Source organism: Pelodiscus sinensis, chromosome 11 (assembly GCF_049634645.1).
Source record: "Pelodiscus sinensis isolate JC-2024 chromosome 11, ASM4963464v1, whole genome shotgun sequence".
Classification (NCBI taxonomy): Eukaryota; Metazoa; Chordata; order Testudines; family Trionychidae; genus Pelodiscus; species Pelodiscus sinensis.
Window position 1 is genome coordinate 46,099,824 of NC_134721.1, and position 22,008 is coordinate 46,121,831.

At 43.8% G+C, this 22,008-nt stretch overlaps 1 protein-coding gene across 2 annotated transcripts in view; it reads right to left on the bottom strand.

The window, feature by feature from the left end:
• BSN (bassoon presynaptic cytomatrix protein) overlaps positions 1–22,008 on the bottom strand; it is a 175,019-nt gene that overhangs the window by 145,948 nt on the left and 7,063 nt on the right. For both annotated transcript variants that reach the window (XR_012906554.1, XM_075939578.1), the window contains exon 2: positions 6,203–6,602. Coding sequence is in view for 1 of the 2 variants with exons in the window: in XM_075939578.1 (XP_075795693.1) it covers positions 6,203–6,602 (400 nt within the window). In the remaining variant the exon portion in view is untranslated. The remainder of the gene's footprint in view (positions 1–6,202; positions 6,603–22,008) is intronic.

Here is a 22,008-nt window from a genome sequence, read left to right on the forward strand (position 1 = left end):
CAGAAGAGCTGAGAAAGAGATGGAACAAAAGTGGAGCTCAATTTTGTTTTGCTCTTCCCTGATTCTGGAATTAGCTGAGGACTAGCCTGTCTGCCTTAGGTATGCTCTAAATTATATAGTATGGTTGTGCAAGTTCCCTAGGGACATTCCACAGACAGGGATCCAAAGATCATGACAATGAACAAGCCATACCTGCTGCTCCCCACCCACACCTTATCATAGGACTAGGAGGGCTACAAGATAGACTAAGCACAACTATCTTCAGGTCATTGTGCTTAGTTTTGGTCCAGTGCCTTCCTTATGGATATTGAGTTACTATATTCACAAAGTTAATTCTTGAGTATTTCACTTAGGCGTAAATTAACAGCAGCCTCAAGTCTTCTCCAATAATGACACATGCTGATTATTTATCCAGGCTGCCCTGGATGAGCAGTTTAACCAGTTCAGATCTGGGTAGATCAGGTTGTGACACCATGACACTCCAATATTTATCACTGTCAAGTAATTAAGAGATGTTTGAACAAAATATGTCTTGTGAGAGATTCTAAAAGGCTTGATCTGCTAAATATTAATATATCATTGTACTGTATGTGAACTTATGAAGTTTGACTATGTATGTGTTACTGAAACATGTTGTGAGGTTCAAAACACCCACAACCAGCCTTTCAAGTATGACTGTAAAAGGCCAAACAATCCTACTGGCTTATTGAGGAAATGCTCATAAGCACCACGATCACCCCACAAACTGTGTGGAATAGAAACTTCTCAGAGATAGCACTACACAGTGGGAACTGTGTGACCCAAGGCACAGGTTACGTCTAGACTTCAGGCTTCTTGCACAAGAAGCTTTTATTGGAAGAGATCTTCTGCAAAAACTTCTTGCACAAGCCGCGGAGCACGCCCGCAGGGGGACAGCTCAAGTGCGCCCGGGCTGTCCCACTGCGGGCGTGCTCCAAGGCTTTGCTCCCTGTCTCCCTGGTCTGACCAGAAGACCAGGGAGATGGGGAGCAAAGCCTCGGAGCACGCCAGCAGTGGGACAGCCGCGGCGCGCCTGGACTGTCCCGCTGCCCGCGTGCTCTGCGGCTTTGCTCCGCGTCTCCCAGGTCAGCAGACCAGAGAGATGGAGCAAAGCCGTGGAGGACTTGGGTGGTCCCGCCACCCCGGTCTGCTGGGGGGTGGGGGGGTGCAGCTAGTGCCCCCCCCCCCCCCCCCGCAGACCAGGCTTTTCTTGCCTACCCCTGGGGTAGAGCAGCTGGGGGCTGCCGGGTTGGTCCCGCAGCGCCGCTCCGGACCAACCCGGCAGCACCCCAGCTGCTCTGCCCCAGGCGTCCTGATTCAGCCGCTGCTGGTCAGTTTCAGCCGCGGCTGAATCAGGACGCCAGGGGCAGAGCAGCTGAGGTGCTGCTGGGTTGCTCCAGTAGCACCGAGGAGCCACGCTACTGGAGCAACCCAGAAGCACCCCAGCTGCTCTGCCCCAGGCGTCCCCAAGTCAGCCGCTGCTGAAACTGACCAGCGGCTGACTACAGGAAGCCCGAGGCAGAGTTGCTCTGCCCCAGGCTTCCTGAAATCAGCTGCTGATCAGTTTCAGCAGCAGCTGACTTGGGGACGCCTGGGTTTCTTAAGTTGAATCTGTATGCAAGTCAGAACTGGCGTCCAGATTCAGCCGTGGTTGAAACTGATTAGTTTCAGCAGCGGCTGACGCCAGTTCCGACTTACATACAGATTCAACTTAAGAACAAACCTACAGTCCCTATCTTGTATGTAACCCGGGGACTGCCTGTACATTTTTAAACAGTGGTTTATTTTTTTAATTTCAGATTGTTTAGTTATTTCATTTACCAAACGTAATTGAACCAGATATTCCTAAAGTTATTGGGAGGTGAACTAGTTCCAGTTCAACAGGTTAATCATTAATATTTGGAGGATTTTCTTGCCATGTTGTATTTGGAGATCATCACCAGGCAGACACTTAAATTGTTTTATTTAACTAAAACAACAATGTTATATATTCTGGATTTTTTTCTTCAATAGCAAACATACTATTTTAACAAAACAAGCAAATGAATTTTTGAATTTAGTTAAACATTGAAGTTTTTTAAAATCAGGTTTGTTTTTGTTAAAATTGTTTTTAACTAAAATAGTTAAATTAAATATTTTTAAAAAGCAAAAATTAAATTCACTATGTCAATCAGGTCAACATGAGAAACTTAAAATACTGGCTTTTGCAGCTAACTCAGTTGTCTTCACCTTTATTTTCCTGTTTGTTCATAATTAATCTGGAAAAGAAAAACAAAATTTCCTGCTTTTCTCTCAGTTTGGAATGAATTAATCCAAAGGAAGAAGGAATGAATTAATCCAAAGGAAGAAAATATTCTTTCTACTGCTCTTAAAAGTGAGATTATCACTTCAACTATCTCTGAATTCAAGTGCTTAAGTGACTTTCACCAGTTCACTAGAGAGACTTGCTTTAAAACATCAGGAGCAAACTCTGAAGTTTCTTATAGTTGGCATTATGAAGGGATGATTGCTAGATGCCCATGTCATAGCCAACTCCTCTTTTTCAGCACTTAAAGGTTTGACCCTGGTACCGAGTATTGAGAATATCTGCAAGCAAATTACCTGGAGTCAATGCTTGCTCCATTCATTTTTTTAATTAGTGTAATTTACCTCTGTCATTGCATATTTCTCTTTTTAAGATCTCACTCAGTTCCTTCCAAATTTCAACAGCATTAGCAATAAAACACAAAATGGATGACTAGGCAAGAAAATGGAAGATGAAATATGATGATGATGGGGAGTGAAATATAATGCATATTGGAAAACATAATTCCAGTTATACATACAAAACAAGGCTAAAATGTTAGGAACCATTAGAAAAGGTAATAAGACAGGTCAAGTAATATGCTGCTATATAAAGCCTGGTTATACTACCATTTTGAATACTGCATCCAGTTGGAATAACACGTCTCAGAAGAGACACTGGATATGGAAATGTATAAAGAATGGCAATAATAAGGGTCCAGAGTGACCTAGACAGATCAGAGGATTGGGCCAAAAGAAATCTGATGAGGTTGAACAAGGACAAGTGTAGAGACCTGCACTTGGGACGGAAGAATCTCAGGCATTGTTATAGGCTGGGGACCGAATGGCTAAGTAGCAGTTCTGCAGAAAAGGACCTGGGGATTACAGTGGATGAGAAGCTGGATATGAGTCAACAGGGTGCCCTTGTAGCCAAGAAGGCGAATGGCATATTAGGGGGCATTAGGAGGAGCATTGCCCGCAGGTCTAGAGTAGTGATTATTCCCCTTTATTCGGCTCTGGTGAGGTCACATCTGGAGTAGTGTGTCCAGGTCTGGACCCCTGACTATAGAAAGGATGTGGACACATTGGAGAGGGTCTAGCAGAGGACAATCAAAATGATTAGGGGGCTGGAGCACATGACCTATGAGGAAAGGCTGAGGGACTTGGGTCTGTTTAGTCTGCAGTAGAGAAGAGTGAGGGGGGATTTGATAGCAGCCTTCAACTTCCTGAAGGGAGGTTCCAAAGAGGATGGAGAGAGGCTGTTCACAGTAGTGACGATGGCAGAACAAGGAGCAATGGGCTCAAGTTACAGTGTGGGAGGTCTAGGCTGGAGATTAGGAAAAACTATTTCACTAGGAGATGGTGAAGCACTGGAATGGGTTCCCTAGGGAGGGGGTGGAATCTCCATCCCTCGAGGTTTTTAAGTCTCAGCTTGACAAAGCCCTGGCTGGGTTGATTTAGTTGGGATTGGTCCTGCCTTGGGAAGAGGGATGGACTTGACCACCGAGCCTATTACTTAGGGTTGCCAGATGGCTGTAACAAAAATACTGAACATCCCTCCTCCTTCCCCCCTCCCCCAAATAAAGAAACCCACCAGGAAAAATGTTGTTGAAGGAAAAAAAAGGGGGGGACACCAAAGTTATTGAGCAAAAAAAAAAGCACTCCAAGGACCTAGGGGTAACCAGGTAGTCATTTTAAAAACAAAAAAACACAAAACACAAAAAACAAAAACACACACACACACACACACACACACACACTCACTCTTACTTTTCATGAGGGGGGAGAGGAGGAGACGACACCAGCCAGATGTTGGCCGGGAACAGGGTGGCTTGGAAACAGCTAAGGAGCGGGGGGGGGGGGGGGGGGACGACAACAAGGCTGGCCGGGGAGATGGGGGGGGGCAATGTAAAGCATGGCTGGTCAGGGGGGGAGGAGTCGGGCAGAACGGGGCTGCCCGCAGGATATCAGGGAAGGGGGGACCAGCCCGGAGGGGGCAGGGCTGGACGGGAGTAAGGGGAGGCAGGAAACAACTGCAATTGTGGCCCCGCCTCACAGCTGGGACTCCCAGCCACTCCCCCGCCCACGCCAGGTTTCCGTCCGTGCGTAGCCAGAAAAATCAGAAAATACCGGACATTGCACATGGCTGGTATTTTCTGATTTTTTTTTTTTTAACCGGACAGAGCGCGCTGATACCGGACACCTGGCAACCCTACTTCCTGGATGAAAGCCTGGAAGGACTGCTTACCAGTCCAGAAGTTCCAGAGCAATGAAGCCCATGGACCTGCACAGGACACAGGAACCACCAGAGGGGAAGAATGGAAAAAGCCCAGGAGTAACCAACTACTATTGGGCTGAGACAGAACCAGGTCAGTGTGTTGTGGGACAGATCCCTACTGAGCCAGCAGCAGACTTCTCTGCTGCTACTAGGGCCCTGGGCTGGGACACAGTGGAATGGGTAGACCTGCATCCCCCCTGCCACCCCACTCTAGGGTGGCAGCCTCCCCCCATGGCTGTTACTGAGCACTCATATTAAGACTGTTTTACTGTTTGCTTGCCACCCAGCCCTGAACCGAGGGCCTGGGCACCAAACTATTTTTTTGCCTTCCCGCCCTGAGAAAGGGTCTAGACTCTGGACCATTTATTGGCCTGCCGCCAGTCCTGAAGAGCTGAAAGCCACCATTAATTCCGCAAAAGACTAAGCAGGGGGTAGTGGGGTGGAGTGGCCACTCACTGACCCCCGAGGGGGAGGGGCCCCTCCCTGAGCCCTATGGGATAGTAGTCGTCCTAAAAACTTTGCTTTCAGTATTCCTGTCCCGGAAAAGGAATGAGGCTTTATAATGACGCAAACAACATTTAGAAACTGAATTTCTGTTTGTGAAGTGGGAATCCACAGGAGTCACTGGTTGATCACTGAAATTATGAGTAAAATTTTCAATGGCTTTCAAAGGGATGAGTTCCTAACTCACATAAGCACTTTTGAGCATTTTACCCTAAATCTTTTTTTTTTAATTATTATTATTACTACTTGGGAAAGTTGTTCGGATACTAATATTCTCTATTATATATCTCCTTAATAGCTAAAAAACTGATCTAGTGTACCTTGTTATTTCAGCTGGGAACGTACATGTACCCATAATTAAAGTCACTGATGTAAATAACACTTACCAAATGTTTCAAGGAGTCCCACATACCAGCATGTCCTCAACTATTTCTCACACATTGTCAAAACTGCCCCCCAGGAATCTCATGCTTACTATTTTATAAGTGCACATCAGACATCTTGGGTGAAATACTTTACAAGTAAACATGAACTTATAAATGATTATTCTCACTTAACTCCCACCATGTCAGAATACAATATCTGCATCCAATTCAATCTGACATTCACAGCCAAAAGCTATCACCTCACCACTCAGAATCTGAGCTATTCAACATTCCAATACCTGTTGTGTCATATGTCACCACCCCACAGATGTCACGTGGCACAGTCCTTCACACATATGACATTCCTATGTGAGTGGAATTAACCAGGGTCAGGAAATCCATGGTATAAATCATGGGGGAGGGGAATCTAGATGGAAACTGTACCTCAATGAAGCTCTAAGTTTTCCCCTTATATACCTTCCCATTCCTCTCTACAGTCCTCATATCACTGCAACTGTCCACTGATTAGCCAGCAGCCTCAGTGTTAAAGGATAAGGATGCTAATCTGTCATGGACCTGGAAGAGGAGGATACAACCTCAAGGCTCAGGGAATGCTACCTCAGAATACCAACCTGACTGTTTCCCATGAGTGCTGAAAACACCATAGGTGTTCTGGGGATATAGCTATCATACTAAATACCTCCTGAGTTTAAAATTTCAGGCTGAAAATCTGAGAAATAAAAGAAGCAATTACCTCAGTGAGATGGGGGTTGGGGTTGAATCCACACTGGTTGCAGACCTTGCTGTGACACTGTGTACAAGTGTTGAAGTTTGGCTGATTAGGAGAGGAGGTGAGTTCTGTTGTCTTGCATATAGGGCAGAGAGTGCTGCTTGGAAGGGGTGCAATTTGTGGGACAGAATAAGGGGAGGTAGGAGTGCTGCTTCGATCTGGTGATACAGAGGGAGATCGTCCTGGTTTCTGAATTCTGGTATCCACCTGTAGTGTCCTCCTAGGTCCATCTGCTTGTTGGCTGGCCTGACCATGGCTCAGTATCTCTTCTGTGCTTTCATGGGTTTGGGTGGACTGTTTAAGGGATGGGGAAGCTGATCGCTCTTCAACTGGGAAATCCGATTGATCCAGTCTTCTTGGTGTGCTGCAATATTAAAAAGCAACATGTAAACCAAGTTTTAGAGAATTCCAATTATTACAACCATTTTTGAAAACGCAATACATAACAAAAATGGCAAACTTTCATATACCAAGAGTACTGGAAACACACTGAAGCAATCATAGAATCCTAGAACTGGAAGGGACCTCAAGAGGTCATTGAGTCTAGTCCCTTGCCCTCATGGCTGGACCAAGCACAAACTAGATCATCCCTGATAGATGTCTACGTATCTAGAGAGTCTTATATATCTCCAGTGATAAGGACTCGACAACCTCCCTAGGCAGTTTATTCCAGTGTTTAATCACTCTGACAGTTAGGAAACTTTTCCTAATGTCCAACCTAACTCTCCCTTGCTGCAGTTTTAAACCCATTGCTTCTCATCTTATCATCACAGGCCAAGGAGAACAATTTTTCTCCCTTTTCCTTATGACACCTTCCTTATGACACCCTTTTAGATACTTGAAAATTGCTATGATGTCCCCCTCAGCCTTCTCTTTGCTAAACTACACAAGCCCAGTTCTTTCAGTCTTCCTTCATAGGTCATGTTCTCTAGACCTTTAATCATTTGTGTTGCTCTTCTCTGGACTTTCTCCAATTTCTCATCTTTCTTGAAATGTGGTGCCCAGAACTGGCTACAATACTCCAATTGGGGCCTAATCAGTGCAGAGTAGAGGAAGAATGACTTCTGGTGTCTTGTTAACAACACTCTTGTTAATACATCCCAGAACCATGTTTGCTTTTTTTTTTTTGGCAACATTATCACACACACTGTTGACTCATGTTTAACTTGTGGTCCACTATGACCCCAGCCCTACATCCCATTTAGCAGTACTCCTTCCTAGACAATCACTTACCATTCTGTATATGTAAAACTGATTGTTCTTTCATAAGTGGAACACTTTGCATTTGTCCATATTAAACATAATCCTGTTTACCTCAGCCCATTTCTCTAGTTTGTCCAGGTCATTTTGAATGTTGACTCTGCCCTCCAAAACACTTACTATCCCTCCCAGCTTGGTATCAGCTGCAAACTTACAAATTGTACTCTCTATGCTGTCATCCAAATCACTGATGAAGATATTGAACAGAAGCGGTCCCAAAACAGATCCCTGCATGACTTCACTTGTCATGCCCTTCCAGCACGATTCTGAACCTTTAATAACTACTCTCTGAGAATGGTTATCCAGCCAATTATGCACCCACCTTATAATAGCCCCATCTAAACTATTTATTAATAAGATGATCATGCAAGACTGTATCAAATGCCTTACTAAAGTCTAGGTATACCATGTCTACCGCTTTTCCCTTATCCACAAACCCATTATCCCATCAAAGAAAGCTATCAGATTGGTTTGATATTATTTGTTCTTTACCCATTACCTTATTATCTTCCAAATGGATTCCTTAATTACTTGCTCCATTATCTTTCCTGGCACAGAAGTTAAACTGACTGTTCTGTAGTTTCCTGGGTTGTTCTTATTTCCCTTTTTATAGATGGGCACAATATTTGCCTGTTTCCAGTCTCCTGGAATTTCTCCTGACTTCCATGATTTTTCACAGATGATAGTTAAAGGCTCAGATACCTCCTCTAGCAGCTCCTTGAGTATTCTAGGATGCATTTCATTGAGCCCTTGTGACTTGCCGACATCTAACTTTTCTAAGTAATTTTTAACTTGTTCTTTTTTCATTTTAACATCTGACCTTCCCCCATTTCCACTAGCATTCACTATGCTAGGCATCCTGTCACCATCTGTTCCCTTGACAAAAACCAAAAAAAAAGAAGTCATTAAGCACCTCTGTCTTTTCCAAGTTTCCTGTTATTGTTTCTCCCTCTTCACTGAGCAATGGGCCTACCTACCCTGTTCTTGGTCTTCCTCTTGCTTCTAATATACTTGTAGAATATCTTGTTACACTTTATGTCTCTAGCTAGATTTAGCTCATTTTGTACCTTTGCCCTTCTAACCTTGCCCCTGCATACCTGTGTTGTTTGCTTATATTCATCCTTTGTAATTTGAAAAAGTTTCCACTTTGTACAGGAGTCCTTTTTGATTTTTGGATCATACAAGATCTCCTGGTTGATCTAAGCTGGTCTCCTGCCATACTTTCTATCTTTCCTATTCAGTGGAATAGTTTGCTTTTGGGCCCTTAATAATGTCCCTTTAAAGAACTGTCAACTCTTTTCAGTTGTGTTTCCTCTTAGTCTTAAAAAAGGCCTCATCCACCTCTTCTGCCTGGGTTGGTGGTCTGTAGTAGACCCCTAGTATAACATCACCTTTGTTTTCTACCACTTTTAACTTAACTCAGAGACTCTCAACAAGTCTGTCTCCTACGTCCATCTCCACCACAGTCCAAGTGTTTACAGTTTTAACATACAAGCCAACACCTTCTCCCTTTTTTCCCTGCCTATCCTTCCTGCGCAAGCTGTACAGAGTGCAATCTTCAGGGTGCTGAAATCTTTCAATTCAGTGGCAATTTAGGATGCTTAGCAGGGAAGTGATTAAAGTAAATTTCACATACTTTAAACTTCTGTTTATTTGGATTAGGGATGTTAAGTAGCAATTAATTTAATAGTTGAGTAGTCAATGAAATTTCCATCGACTACTCAACTAGTCGATAAGCACTTCTGCATTCCACTTTTGAAATGGACAAGAGCCCCAGTGGGTGCTCTTGTGTATTTCAAAGTTTGAATGCCGCGTGGAGCCCAGGGCCAGCAGGAAGTCCTGACGACTCTGGGCTCCACGCAGGAGTTTCCACTTTGAAATGCACAAGAGCCCCCACTTGGGACTTTTGTACATTTCAAAGCTGGCATGCCTCATGGAGTCAGCTGGGGAGTCCTCAGCTGATCCCAGGCTCTACACGGTGCCGCCACTTTGAAATGCCACACAAAGCCTGTGGTCAGCTGATCCTGGGCTCCACCCAGCATTTCAAAGCAGCAATGCCACACTGAGCCCGGGTCAGCTGGGGAGTCCCCAGCTGATCCCAGGCTCCACGCAGCAATGCTGCTTGGTAATGCCACAAGGAGCCTGATGCCGGGCTCCCCTGGCATTCAAAGCAGCAGTGTCGCATGGAACAGCTAACGCCAGGCTCTGTGCAGCGCTGCCACTTTTAAGCACCCTCGTGTCCACCCCACCTTGCTGTCTCTATCTAATAGAGGCAGCAAGTGGAGAGGGGGAGCAACTAGTCGACTATCCTGTTGACTATCTGATAAGCATTTGCTTATCGACTAGTCACCTACTCCTTTACATCCCTAATCTGACTACATGTAAATAACTGGGTTACTTGGTGTGTTCTAAGAGGAATCCTAGGGGTGTCTCCACACTGTTTTATGGAAAAGATGTTTCATCAAAAGTACACAGCAGACTGACAAAAAAGGGCTTCACTTTAGCATTCTTCCATCATCAGTTCATAGATACACAATATAGCGCTTGCTCCATTTTCCAAGAACATTGGTTGCCTGGCCATTCCTGCTAGCTGATAATCACCTCACATCTGACTTTTGCAAAGCCTTGTACTAAAAGAAAATATAAACCAGAAATCTATAAATAAGCCACATGCGGATAATGTAATAATAATGGCCCTGTCTATCGTGCTAGATCTATTTGACAAAGAAGAGTGTGAAGGCAGTCAAGGAGCTGGTTATGGCTTATTGATTCTCAAGCCACCCTTATACAATTTATACATTATAGCAGCCAAAGGCCAACTAACTTGACACCAATCTGGCCATGTTTCTAAACAGACCATATGCCAGTGGAAAACAACAGAGTGCAAGCATGTGCCATCCTATCCTAGACACTTCATCTATGGTGAGCGAAAAGCAGTTGGCATAGCAGCTGGCCGGGCTTCATCCGAGTGTCCCCTTAGACTAGAAAAATTCTCTGTTGGTCTAGCTTCTAGCCGCTTTGTATCACCTGAGTGCTGCAAAGTAGCCGGGGACAGGAGCAGAGGATCTGGCTGTGAAATCCAATTCAAATAAAAGCATTTTTTGATGGCAAAAAGGCAGACTCTCACAAATCCCAAGGCCAGAAAGCACCAATGTGATATCAAATCTGACTGCACAACAGAGACCATAGAACTTCCCCCTGTGTGTCCCTAATCTGATCTTTTTTAACTAGATCTTATCTTGTTATAAAAATTCCCAGTAATGAAAAATTCATGTACCCGTCCCCAAAATTGTTCCAGTGGTTACTTACCATCACTAGTAAACATTGTAGCTGAAACAAAAGACAGAACTATGTAGCACTTTAAAGACTAACAAGATGGTTTATTAGGTGATGAGCTTTCGTGGGACAGACCCACTTCCTCAAATCAATATGTGGAAGAAAATCAGCACAACCACATATACCAAAGTGATACAATCAAAAAAAAGTGAACGCATGTGAAATTGACAAATCAAATTTTAGAACAGAGTGTGGGTGGGGGGGAAGGTATGTTTTTGTGAGGTAGTGACATGGGGTGATAATAGGGGAAGTTTCTGTGAGGTAATGACATTAGGGGTGATAATTGGGGAAGCTATCTTTGTAATGGGTGAGATAATTAGAGTCTTTGTTTGAACCCATAGATAAAGTGTCAAATTTAAGCATGAATGACAATTCTGCAGCTTCTCGTTGAAGTCTGGAGTTAAAGTCTCTTTGAAGCAATATGCATGTTTTAAGGTCATTAAGTGAATGATCAGTCTGGCTGAAATGGCAGGCAACATTGTACGATTGAATTTAAGTTTGAATTTGAACAACTTCAACTTGCAGACACTGGATTATTTTATATCTCTGTATGCTAGACTGAAAAGCCCATTATGAAAATTTTGTTCCTCATCTAGGTACTTTAGAATGTGAACAAATCACCCCTAAACCTTCTCATTGTTAAGCTAAGGAGAGTGATCAGCTTGCATCTATCATTTTAAGTCATGTTTTCTAATCTTTTGGTCAGACTTGTGGCTCTTCTCTGAACTCTTACATTTATCAAAATTTTTCTTGAACTGGACACAAGTATTTCAACAGCAGTTGCACCAGTGCCAATCAAAAGGTAAAATAATCTCTCTATTCCTACATGAAATTCCCGTTTATGCATCAAAGGTTTGCATTTAGCCCTTTTGGCCTCCATGCTGAACTGGGAGCTCACTCAATTGATTATCTGTCACTATCCCAAAACTTTTTTCAGAAAACCTTGTTTTTCAGAATAGAGTCCCCCCATCCTTTAAGTCTTCATTCCTAGAAGTATACATGTACATTTAGAAGTACACTCGAACCTCTTTAATCCAGCAATCCTGGGAAACAGGGTATGTGGGATTAAATATTTTTCTGGGCCAAGGAAGGTGCCATGGGCTCTTGGGCGTAAGGGGGTGGAGTTGGGTTATTTGCCCGCTGCCTCGCTTCCAAAGGCACACATGGCTCCACACTTCCCCACCACTCCCGGATCACAATCCCTACCTCTATGGAAACAGTGGGGAAAAGCCTCAGGGAAGTGGCTCTATGTGCTGCTATTGCCACAGCTGAGTGGCAGAGTACAGAGCTGCTTCCTTCTCCATACCACAGCTGTTCCCAGATTAGAGACACACAGGCTATGTTATGTCTTCACTGCAACTCTATTTCGGGATACAATAGCTATCCCACATCTAACAGTAAGCCCGTTATTTTGGACTTGCTATTCTGACATTCCTGTAAACCTCAATCCATGAGGAGTAAGGGAAGTTATGGAATAGTGGACTATTTAAAAATTACAAAATAAGCTATTTCAAAATAAGAGACGCAATTTGCGTAGCTCAAATTGTGTATCTTATTTTGCCCTACAGCACAGTGTAGACACACCCCTAGAGTACAGAGGTGTAAGTCTATTAATACACATATTGCTTACCTGCACCCAGTTTACCAAAAAAATCTAGATCATACCTGTCTTCTTTCTTATTGACCACTTGCCTAATTTTGTGTCATTTGCAAACTTTATCAGTGACAATTTTATGTTTTCTTCCAGGACACAAAAATTTTAAACAAGGTAAGGATAGGAACCAATCCCCGAGACCCTATTAGAAACACACATATACAGTTATCATTCTCTGTTTACAATAACATTTTGAAATGTGGGTTTTACCCACGAAAACTTATGCCCTAATAAATCTGTTAGTCTCTAAAGCATCACAGGACTCCCCATTGTTTTTACAGATAAAGACTAACACAGCTACCCGGTGAAATTTTGAGACCTGTCAATTAGTCAGCTTTTAATCCATTTAATATTTTAAATCTTTTAATGTTTTAATCAAAATTTCATGTGGCACTAAGTCAACAGTATGCTACATAAATACTATTACCTTTATTAACCAAACTTGTAATTATATTTAAATATATCTTATAAATTTTACAAAAGAGCTATTTTCCATTAATCTATGTTGATTGTCATTAATTTTATCCCCCTCTTTTAATTCTTTATTTGTTGAGTCCTGTATCAGTCACTCCATTATCTTGCCCTGGACTGAGTCAGATTCACAGGCCTATGATTACCTGAGTAATCTTGTTCACCCTTTTAAAATATTGGTACAATAGTTTACTTCCAATCTCTTGGAACTTCCCAGATATCTCGAGATATAAAGAAAATCAACATTAATGCTCCAGAGAGCTCCACAGCCCGCCCTTCAAAAAAACTGGGTGCAAGTTATCCAGACCTACTCATTTATATACGTCTGACTTTTGTTGCTGCTCTTTTATCAGCCTCCTGAAATACTAGAGGAATGGAAAGTCCCCCACAACTGTTGATCATTCAAGGAAAACCTCTTTCAGATGCAACTGCAGTAAAAAGAGCAAACAAAATGCAAGAACACAGAATGGGATGATGATTAATACACAAAAATATTCTACTGACTTTTTATTAGGAATGTGAACACGTACTCATGTGCATGGTTAACCGATTAGCTCAGGCTAACCCTCATGATTATGCACAGCCCCCCTTTCCCACCTCCTGTGCTGCTGCCTCTGTATCAAAGGTAGCAGCACTGGGGGGGGGGGGGTGGAGGGAGAAAGGCAGGAATTAGTACACTTAAAAGCTCCCACCCCACACGTAACCATTGAAATTTTCACATTTACAAAAAGACACACATTTTAACATCCCTATTTTGTATATATCAAAGGTGCACTGTATTTTTTATGCAGTACTGGGCACTGCACATCAAACCAGATATTTCTGAATTACAGGTGAATCAGAAAAAGGAAACAGGAATAATACAGGGCCTAGAAAACTCTCTGATGAAAAGAGAAGGGGTTTGGGACTATTACCTTAGAGAGAAATAAATAAGAGAAGGCTTGATAATAATCTATAAAATAAACTTGGGATAAAGAGTGTCTGTTAGCCTGGTCTCATAACTGAATGACATTAAAAGATGAGTAATTCAAAACTGAGAAAAAGAAATACATTTTCAAATAATGTAATTAAACTATGGAAATCTTTATCACAGGATGTCATTGAGGCCAAGAACTTCATAAAATTCAAAGAGAAATTGAGTTAGATGGATAACAAGAATATCAAATTGTTATCGCAAAAGGAGATGAGCTTCTGAAGAATACAATACTTCATTTCAGATTTTAAGCAATCTCTCACAAGCAGTGATTAAGATGAGACCATCATGGAGACATTTTATCTCACGTTTGCCTATTATAGTGTATTTCCACCTTCCTCTGAAATTAGCTACTGTTGGAGACAAGATACTGGATTGAATAATCCGCAGATCTGATCCAGTCTGGTTATTCCTAAATTCACATTCCTTTCTTCTGCACATTTTACATGATTCAGGCACTTTATGGGACTGAAACTTGTGACACAGCGGAAATTTCTCTTAGTATCCCTTATGTGCGCATGTTTAACCAGGTGGTGGGAATAGGGTGTTTTACTCTTTGCAGAGAGACAGCAATCCAGGTGTGACTGTTGCCTAGCTGCCTGGGCTCCATACAGCAGGGCCCACAGCCATCATGGGCCCCTGGGCAAGGAAGGGGGGAGGGGGGAGAAGGGCTGACTGTGCCTCAGAAGGAGTGGGGCCAGGGGCAGCCAGCCCTCAGTGGCACCGGGAGCGTGGTGCTGGGCCCTTACCCCTGCCCTCAGAGCTGCGCTGAGCGCATGCCACCTCACTCAGATGGCAATTTACAGGGCCTGTGGCTCCTTTTGAATTGCTGGGCCCCAGGGCAACTGCCCCCTTTTGCCTCCCTTGTCCCACACCCATGGAGAACCTAGAAGACAATGAACTAGACATCTGGTTGTCTCACTTGTACTGTACTCTCGGTCTTATAATGTGCACTTAATATTGAGCTCAACTAACTTACAGCACTGTAACTAAGTTAAATGGATTTAGTCCAGATTTACATCAGTGTAAATAAAATCAGAATGAAGGTTGTCAGACAATTTAAAAAATTAACCATGCATGATTACATAATGGAATACAAATGATTTAAATATTTTGGATCTTTTCTATATTTTCAAATATATTGATTAGAATTACAACTAAGAACGCAAAGTGCACATTGCTCACTTTATATTTATTTTTATTTAAAAAACTGACACTGTATAAATAAAAGCAATTGTATTTTTCCAATTCCCCCATTACAAGTATTGCAGTGCAATCTCTTTATCATGAAAGCTGAACTTGCAAATGTACTATTATGTAAAAAAAAAACTGCATTCAAAAAACTGCATTCAAAAATAAAAAACAATGTAAAACTTGAGACTAGAGCCTTCAAGTCTACTCAGTTCTACTTCTTGTTCAGACAACTGCTTGGATAAAAAGATAGTTTACATTTGCAGAAGATGATGCTGCCCACTTCTTGTTTACAATGTCACCTGTAAGTAAAAACAGGCATTCACATGGCACTGTTGTAGCTGGTGTTGCAAGACATTTACATGCTAGCTGTGCTAAGGATTCATATGTCCTGTCATGCTTCAACCATCATTGCAAAGAACAAACATCCATGCTGATAATGGATTCTGCTCAATAATGGTCCAAAGCAGCGCGGACCAATACATGTTCATTTTCATTATCTGAGTCACATGCTACCAGAAGAAAGGTGATAATCTTTTCTGGTGGTTTGGGTTCTGCAGCTTTCGCATCATCGAAGTGCTGCTCATTTAAGACTTCTACAAGAATGCTCTCCAACTTCATCCAAGATATCAGATTCTTAAACCTTGGGTTGAGTGTTGTAGCTATCTTTAGAAATGTTGCATAAGTACTTTATTTGTGCTATGTCAATTCTGCAGTGAAAATGTTCTTAAAATGAACACGTGCTGTGTTGTCATCCAGGACTGCAAGAAGAAGAAGTTACTCATCCTGTGCAGTAACAATGGTTCTTCGAGATGCATATCCAGTAGGTGCTCCACTGTAGATGTCGGGCTTGTCCCGGTGCTGCAGATCGGAGATCTTTTCCAGCCGTAGTCTGCCAGACCATGCATGCGCGAAGTGCAGCTCATGGCTTTTTGTGCCATTTGAGTGTGCGCGGTCCGGCTCCCGCCAGTTCCTCCTACCTCTTGGTCTGAAAGACATAAAAAAAGAAATACTCCGAAGAGGGGAGGAGGGCGGGTCGTGGAGCACCCACGGGACACGCATCTCAAAGAACCATTGTTACTGCACAGGGTGAGTAACTTCCTCCTCTTCTTCGAGCAGTGTCCCGTGGGTGCTCCACTGTAGGTGAATGTACAGCAATAGCTCATGAAGGAGGAGGATTTGGAGCAAACATGCCGTAACTGTGGATAGTACTGCTGACGCCACCACCGAATATGGTATGAGGAGATTGCTAGACATTATGCCATTCCCAAAGGTTAAATTCAATGACCATGTAGCTGCCCTACAAATATCTTTCAGCAACGCTTCCTTGAAGAAAGCAGTGGCTGCTGCAACAGCTCGAGTAGAGTGGGCTCTCATTGTCGACAGTAGCAGCCTATTTCATAGGGTATAGCATCTTCTTATACATTCCACAATAATGGAGGAGAGGTGCTGTGGAGATAGTGGGCAGCCCATAGAACGTTCCACTATTGATACTAGAAGTGTGTCCGATATCTGGAAAGATCTAGTTCTTTCAGTACAGAAGGCCAGTGCTCATCTCACGTCCAAGGTGTGTAGACATGCATGCTTGGGCGAAGGGTGTGGTTTGGAGTAGAAGATGGCCAAAACTATACGCTCATTAATATGAAACTGTGAGTTCACTTTGGGGAGGAAATGCGGTTGTGGCTGTAATATAACCCCTTGGTGGATGAATACCGTGTAAGGGATTGAAGCTGATAAAGCAGCTAATTCGCCAACTCTCCTTGCTGAAGTTATTGCCAGCAAGAAAATGACTTTCGTGGAAAGGGTGTGAAGGTCGCACGTTGCTAAAGGCAACCCATCAAGGGTTTACCTATCAATACATTCAAGACCATTTCAAGATCCCAAGGATCTGCGGGTTGCGCATGATGTGGATATAAGTTGGTCATTCCCTTCAGGAATCTTCTCATTATCAGATGGGAGAATACTGACTATCCCTCTACAGGGTACTTTAATGGAAGAGCAGGTAAGGCCAGAGTTTTTGAGATGCACCAAGTAGTTGAATAGAAGCAGAAGTCAGATATAGACCCATTTGGGAACAGCAGGATGAGAAGCAAGATCATTTGGAGAGGTAAGTAGTTGCAATGGATGATTTTCTACTGTGTAGCAATATGTGTTTGACAGATTGTGAGCATGTTATTTCTGCCTGTTGGAACCAATTAGGTACCATGCCATCAGTGTGAGATGATCGATCTATGGATAGAGCAGGGAGTGTCGACTCTGCATAAGCAGATCGTGTCGTCTCAGTACACGGAGGACATGTCGACATACAATGGAGGTAAGGGAACCATATCTGCCGTGGCCAAGAGGGGGCTATTAGGATCACCGTGGCCTCATCCCGAATGATTTTCTCCGCAACCCTGGGTATTAGAAGCATGGGGGAGGGGGAATGCATATGATAGATGATGACCTCAATTGTAGAGAAAAGCGTCACCTTTCAAATTTCATCCAATTCCCGCTCTCAAGCAGTATTGAGGACATTTCGCGTTGAGGTGAGTAGTAAATAGGTCTACTGTCGGAAACCCCCAACATTGGAATATCGTAGAAAGTACCTTGGGATGCAGTTCCCATTCGTGGTTGAGTGAGAAGTGACTGCTCAGGGCGTCCGCTGTGCAGTTGTGCTGACTGGGGAGGTACTCCACAATTAGAAAGATACTGTGATGGTTGCAGAGATTCCATAAACATATCGCTTCTACACATAGTGAGTGGGATCTAGCTCCCCCTTGTTTGTTTATGTAATAAACGGTCGTCATATTGTCAGTGAGGATTCGCGTGACTTGTCCTCGAATAATTGGAAGGAAATGTTGGCAGGTGTTGTACACTGCTAAGTTTTAGAAAGTTGATGTGCAGCAGCGATTCGTAGGGAACCCACAAGCCCTGTACCTGCTCGTGCCTGAGGTGGGCATCCCATCTGATGAGTGACGCATCAGTCGTAATCCGTACTGTTGGCTGAGAGTGATGGAAGGGTACGCCCGACATGAGATTATCTGGAACGGTCCACCAAGCCAGTGACGCTCTGACACGAGTGGGAATTGCTATTGTCCTGTGGATGTCGCGGGCATTTGGAGGGCATATCTTCGCCATCCAGTGCTGAAAGCAACAAAAATGTAACCTTGCGTGTTTGATGACATACGTCATGGACACCATGTGTCCCATGAGTTGTAGGCACTGTAGTATGGAGACCCTTGAATGCTCAACAAAACCTGGAGCAGATCCTGAATTGTCTGTAATCTGGTTATTGGCAAGAAACCTTGTTCAAGAATGGAGTAGAGACGAGCACCGATAAATTGTATTGATTGTTGCGGTTCCAAAGATGACTTTGGGATATTGAGAATGAGACCCAGCACTTTGAAGACTATGCACGTGGTGTTTGTGGCATGATGTGCTTCCATTGATGACTGAGCTCCGATTAAGCAGTCGTCAAGGTATGGAAAAAATCAACACGCCTAGATGATGAAGATACGCGGTCACTACAGCAAGGGTCTTGGAGAAATCCCTTGGAGCCAACGAGGGACTGAACATCAGGACCTTGTACTGGAAATGGTCTGTACCGATTTGAAAACGTAAAAATCTCCTGTGGGCCGGATGAACAGCGACATGGAAATGTGTGTCCTGGAGATCGAGGGATGTGAACCAGTCCCCACCTTGAACTGCTGGGATGATTGTGGGTAGGATGACCATTCGAAATTGTTGTTTTCATAGATAACGGTTCAGGCCACAAAGATCCAATATTGGCCTCTATCCCCCCCAATTTCTTTTCTGTGATAAAGTATCGGGAGTAGAACCCTCTGCCCTTGAATTCGTCCGGAACGGACTGTATTGCATCGATAGTGAGTAGACGAATGGCCTCCTGCCTGAGCAGGGACTTGTGAGATGGGTCCCTGAAAAAGGAAAGGGCAGGGGAAAGAGGTGAGGTAGCGACGTGAATGGAATGGTATAACCCAGCGGAATGGTTTGAAGGACCCATTTGTCATTAGTAATGTGGGTCCAGCATTGAAGGTAGGGTCTTAGACGGTGATGGAAGACCGTATTTGTAGCACCCAGGCAGTTGATGGTTACCCTGCTGGGTAGCCACCTTCGGAGAAGGTCGTCTCCGTTGTTGCCGTTGTCTGGCTCTGTTGTTCATGGGGTTTGTGGGGTGGAGGATGATGGGGAAAAGGTCTTTGTTTCTGGTAGGGAGTATACCTTTTCCAGAAGTACGGTGGCGCGTACTTGAGGGTAATCCTAGAGTCCTTCCCCAAGTGGTGCAATTGGTCTGTCTTATTTGAAAACAGGTTCTGCCTCTTGAAGGGAAGGTCTTCGACTTTCGACAAAAGATCTTTAGGGGCAGACGACTGCTGCAGCCAGGACACCCTGCGCATAACGACTGATGTAGCTAAGTCTATACCAATGCAAATGAAACGTGGATTAGCATTTTGCTATGCTTCATTTGCATAATTTATTCAAGCCGTTTTTGCGCAATAACAAGCAGTGTGTGGACAGGGTTTTTTTGCCCAACAATCCCATTTTGCACAAGATCTTTATGCCTCTCCTTATGCTAATCTGCGCTTCATTTGCAGAGGCACTGCTGGCAAAGCCAGCAGTGTAGACATAGCCCAGTGGTCCCCAACGCGGTGTCCGCGGGCGCCATGGCGCCCGCCGGGGCATTTGTGTGTGCCCGCCAACAACCTGGGCCGGCCCCGCCCTCGGCACGCGGCACACTGGAGGCGCCGGCCCCAGGCACGCGACACGCACTGGTGCCTGGTGCGCGGTGCTCGGGCAGCCCCAGCCCCGGGGCACATGCGGGCGCGTGGCACTGGTGCCGGCCCCAGGCACACGGCTCGGGCAGCCCATGTACATGCCGGCGCAGGGGGAAAGGGCATCCCCGCCCCTGACGTGCCCCAGGATGCACGGCCCCACCCCCCGGGCGCCTGGCGCGTGAGTGGCCCCGCCCCCGGGCGCCCGGGAGCCTCTAAAGGTTGGGGACCACTGACATAGCCTAAGTGACTGTCTGAACCAAAAGTAGGACTGAATGACTTGTAAGCTCTATGATTTTATATTGTTTTGATTTTGAGTCTAATTATGTAAAACAAATCCACCATGGCAAGAAACTGCACTACAGTATTTGTATAAGGCCTCAATTGGAGTATTGTGTCCAGTTCGGGGCACCATATTTCAAAAAAAATGTGGAGAAGTTGGAAAAAGTCCAGAGAAGAACAACAAAAATGATTAAAGGTTTAGAAAACATGAGCTATGAGGGAAGGCTGAAGGAATTGGGCTTGTTTAGTTTGGAAAAGAAAAGACTAAGAGGGGACATAATAGCAATTTTCAGGTATCTAAAAGGGTACCACAGGGAGGAGGAGGAAAATTGTTCTCCTTGATCTCTGATAAGACAAGAAGCAATGGGCTTAAACTGCAGCAAGGGAGGTTTAGGTTGGACATTAGGAAAAACTTTCTGTCAGGGTGATTAAATACCGGAATAAATTGCCTAGGGAGGTTGTGAAATCTCCATCACTGGAGATAATTAAGAGCAGGTTAGACAGACAGCTATCAGGGATGATCTAAATGGAGCTTGGTCCCGCTATGAGGGTAGGGTACTGGACTTCATGATCTCTCAAGGTCCCTTCCAGATCTAGCATTCTATGATTCTATAAAGTGAACAGAAAAATATTTATTTTGTTTAACATTTATACAGTGCAAATATTTGTAAAAAAATATAAATTGAGCACTGAACACATATATTCTGTGTTATAATTGAAATCAATATACGTGAAAATGTAAAAAAGCATCCATACATTTTTAATAAATTTCAACTGATATTCTATTTAACAGTGTGGATAAAACTCTGATTGTGATTAATTTTAATCACAATTAATTTTTTAGTTAATCACATGAGTTAAATGTGATTAATGGAGAGCCCTAATCTGAATTTAGCCCCAAGTATAATACACCTGCATTTTTCAGATTACATTGGGCTCCAATCTTTACACTGCACTATTATGCTTTTGTTTCTCAAACATTTATAACTTTATTACTTTCTTCCCAGTTTTAAGAGAACAAAACCTTCATTTTTAAAGCAAGTTACATGATACCAACAAACCATCATTGTCTTATGCTATTCTTATTGAATTTAAAGGAATTAATCAAAGTCTACTAGAATCATAGAGCTGAAAGAGATCTCTGGAGGTCATCAAGTCCAGCCTCCTGCTCTAGGCAGGACCAATTCCAATTAGATCAACCCAGCCAGGGTTTTGTCAAGCCGAGACTTAAACACCTTTAGGGATGGAGACTCCACTACTTCCCTAGGTAACCCATTCCAGTGTTTCACCACTCTCCTAGTGAAATAGTTTTTCCTAATATCCAACCTGGACCTCTCCCACCACAAGTTGAGACCATTGCTCCTTGTTCTGCCATCCGTCACTACTGAGAACAGCTTTTCTTCATCCTCTTTGGAACCTCCCTTCAGGAAGTTGAAGGTTGCTATCAAATCCCCCCACACTCTTCACTTCTGCAGACTAATCAGACCCAAATCCCTCAGCCTCTCCTCATAGGTCATATGCTCCAGCCCCCTAATCATTTTGGTTGCCCTCCGCTGGACCCTCTTCAATGCGTCCACATCCTTTTTGTAGTGGGTGGGCCCAGAATTGGACGCAATACTCCAGATGTGGCCCCACCAGAGCCGAATAAAGGGGATTAATGACATCTCTGGATCTGCTAGCAATGCTCCTCTTAATGCAACCTAATATGCCATTAGCCTTCTTGGCTACAAGGGCACACTGTTGACTCATATCCAGCTTCTCATCCACTGGAATCCCCAGGTCCTTTTCTGCAGAACTGCTACAGTACTTAGCTGGTTGGTCCCCAGCCTAT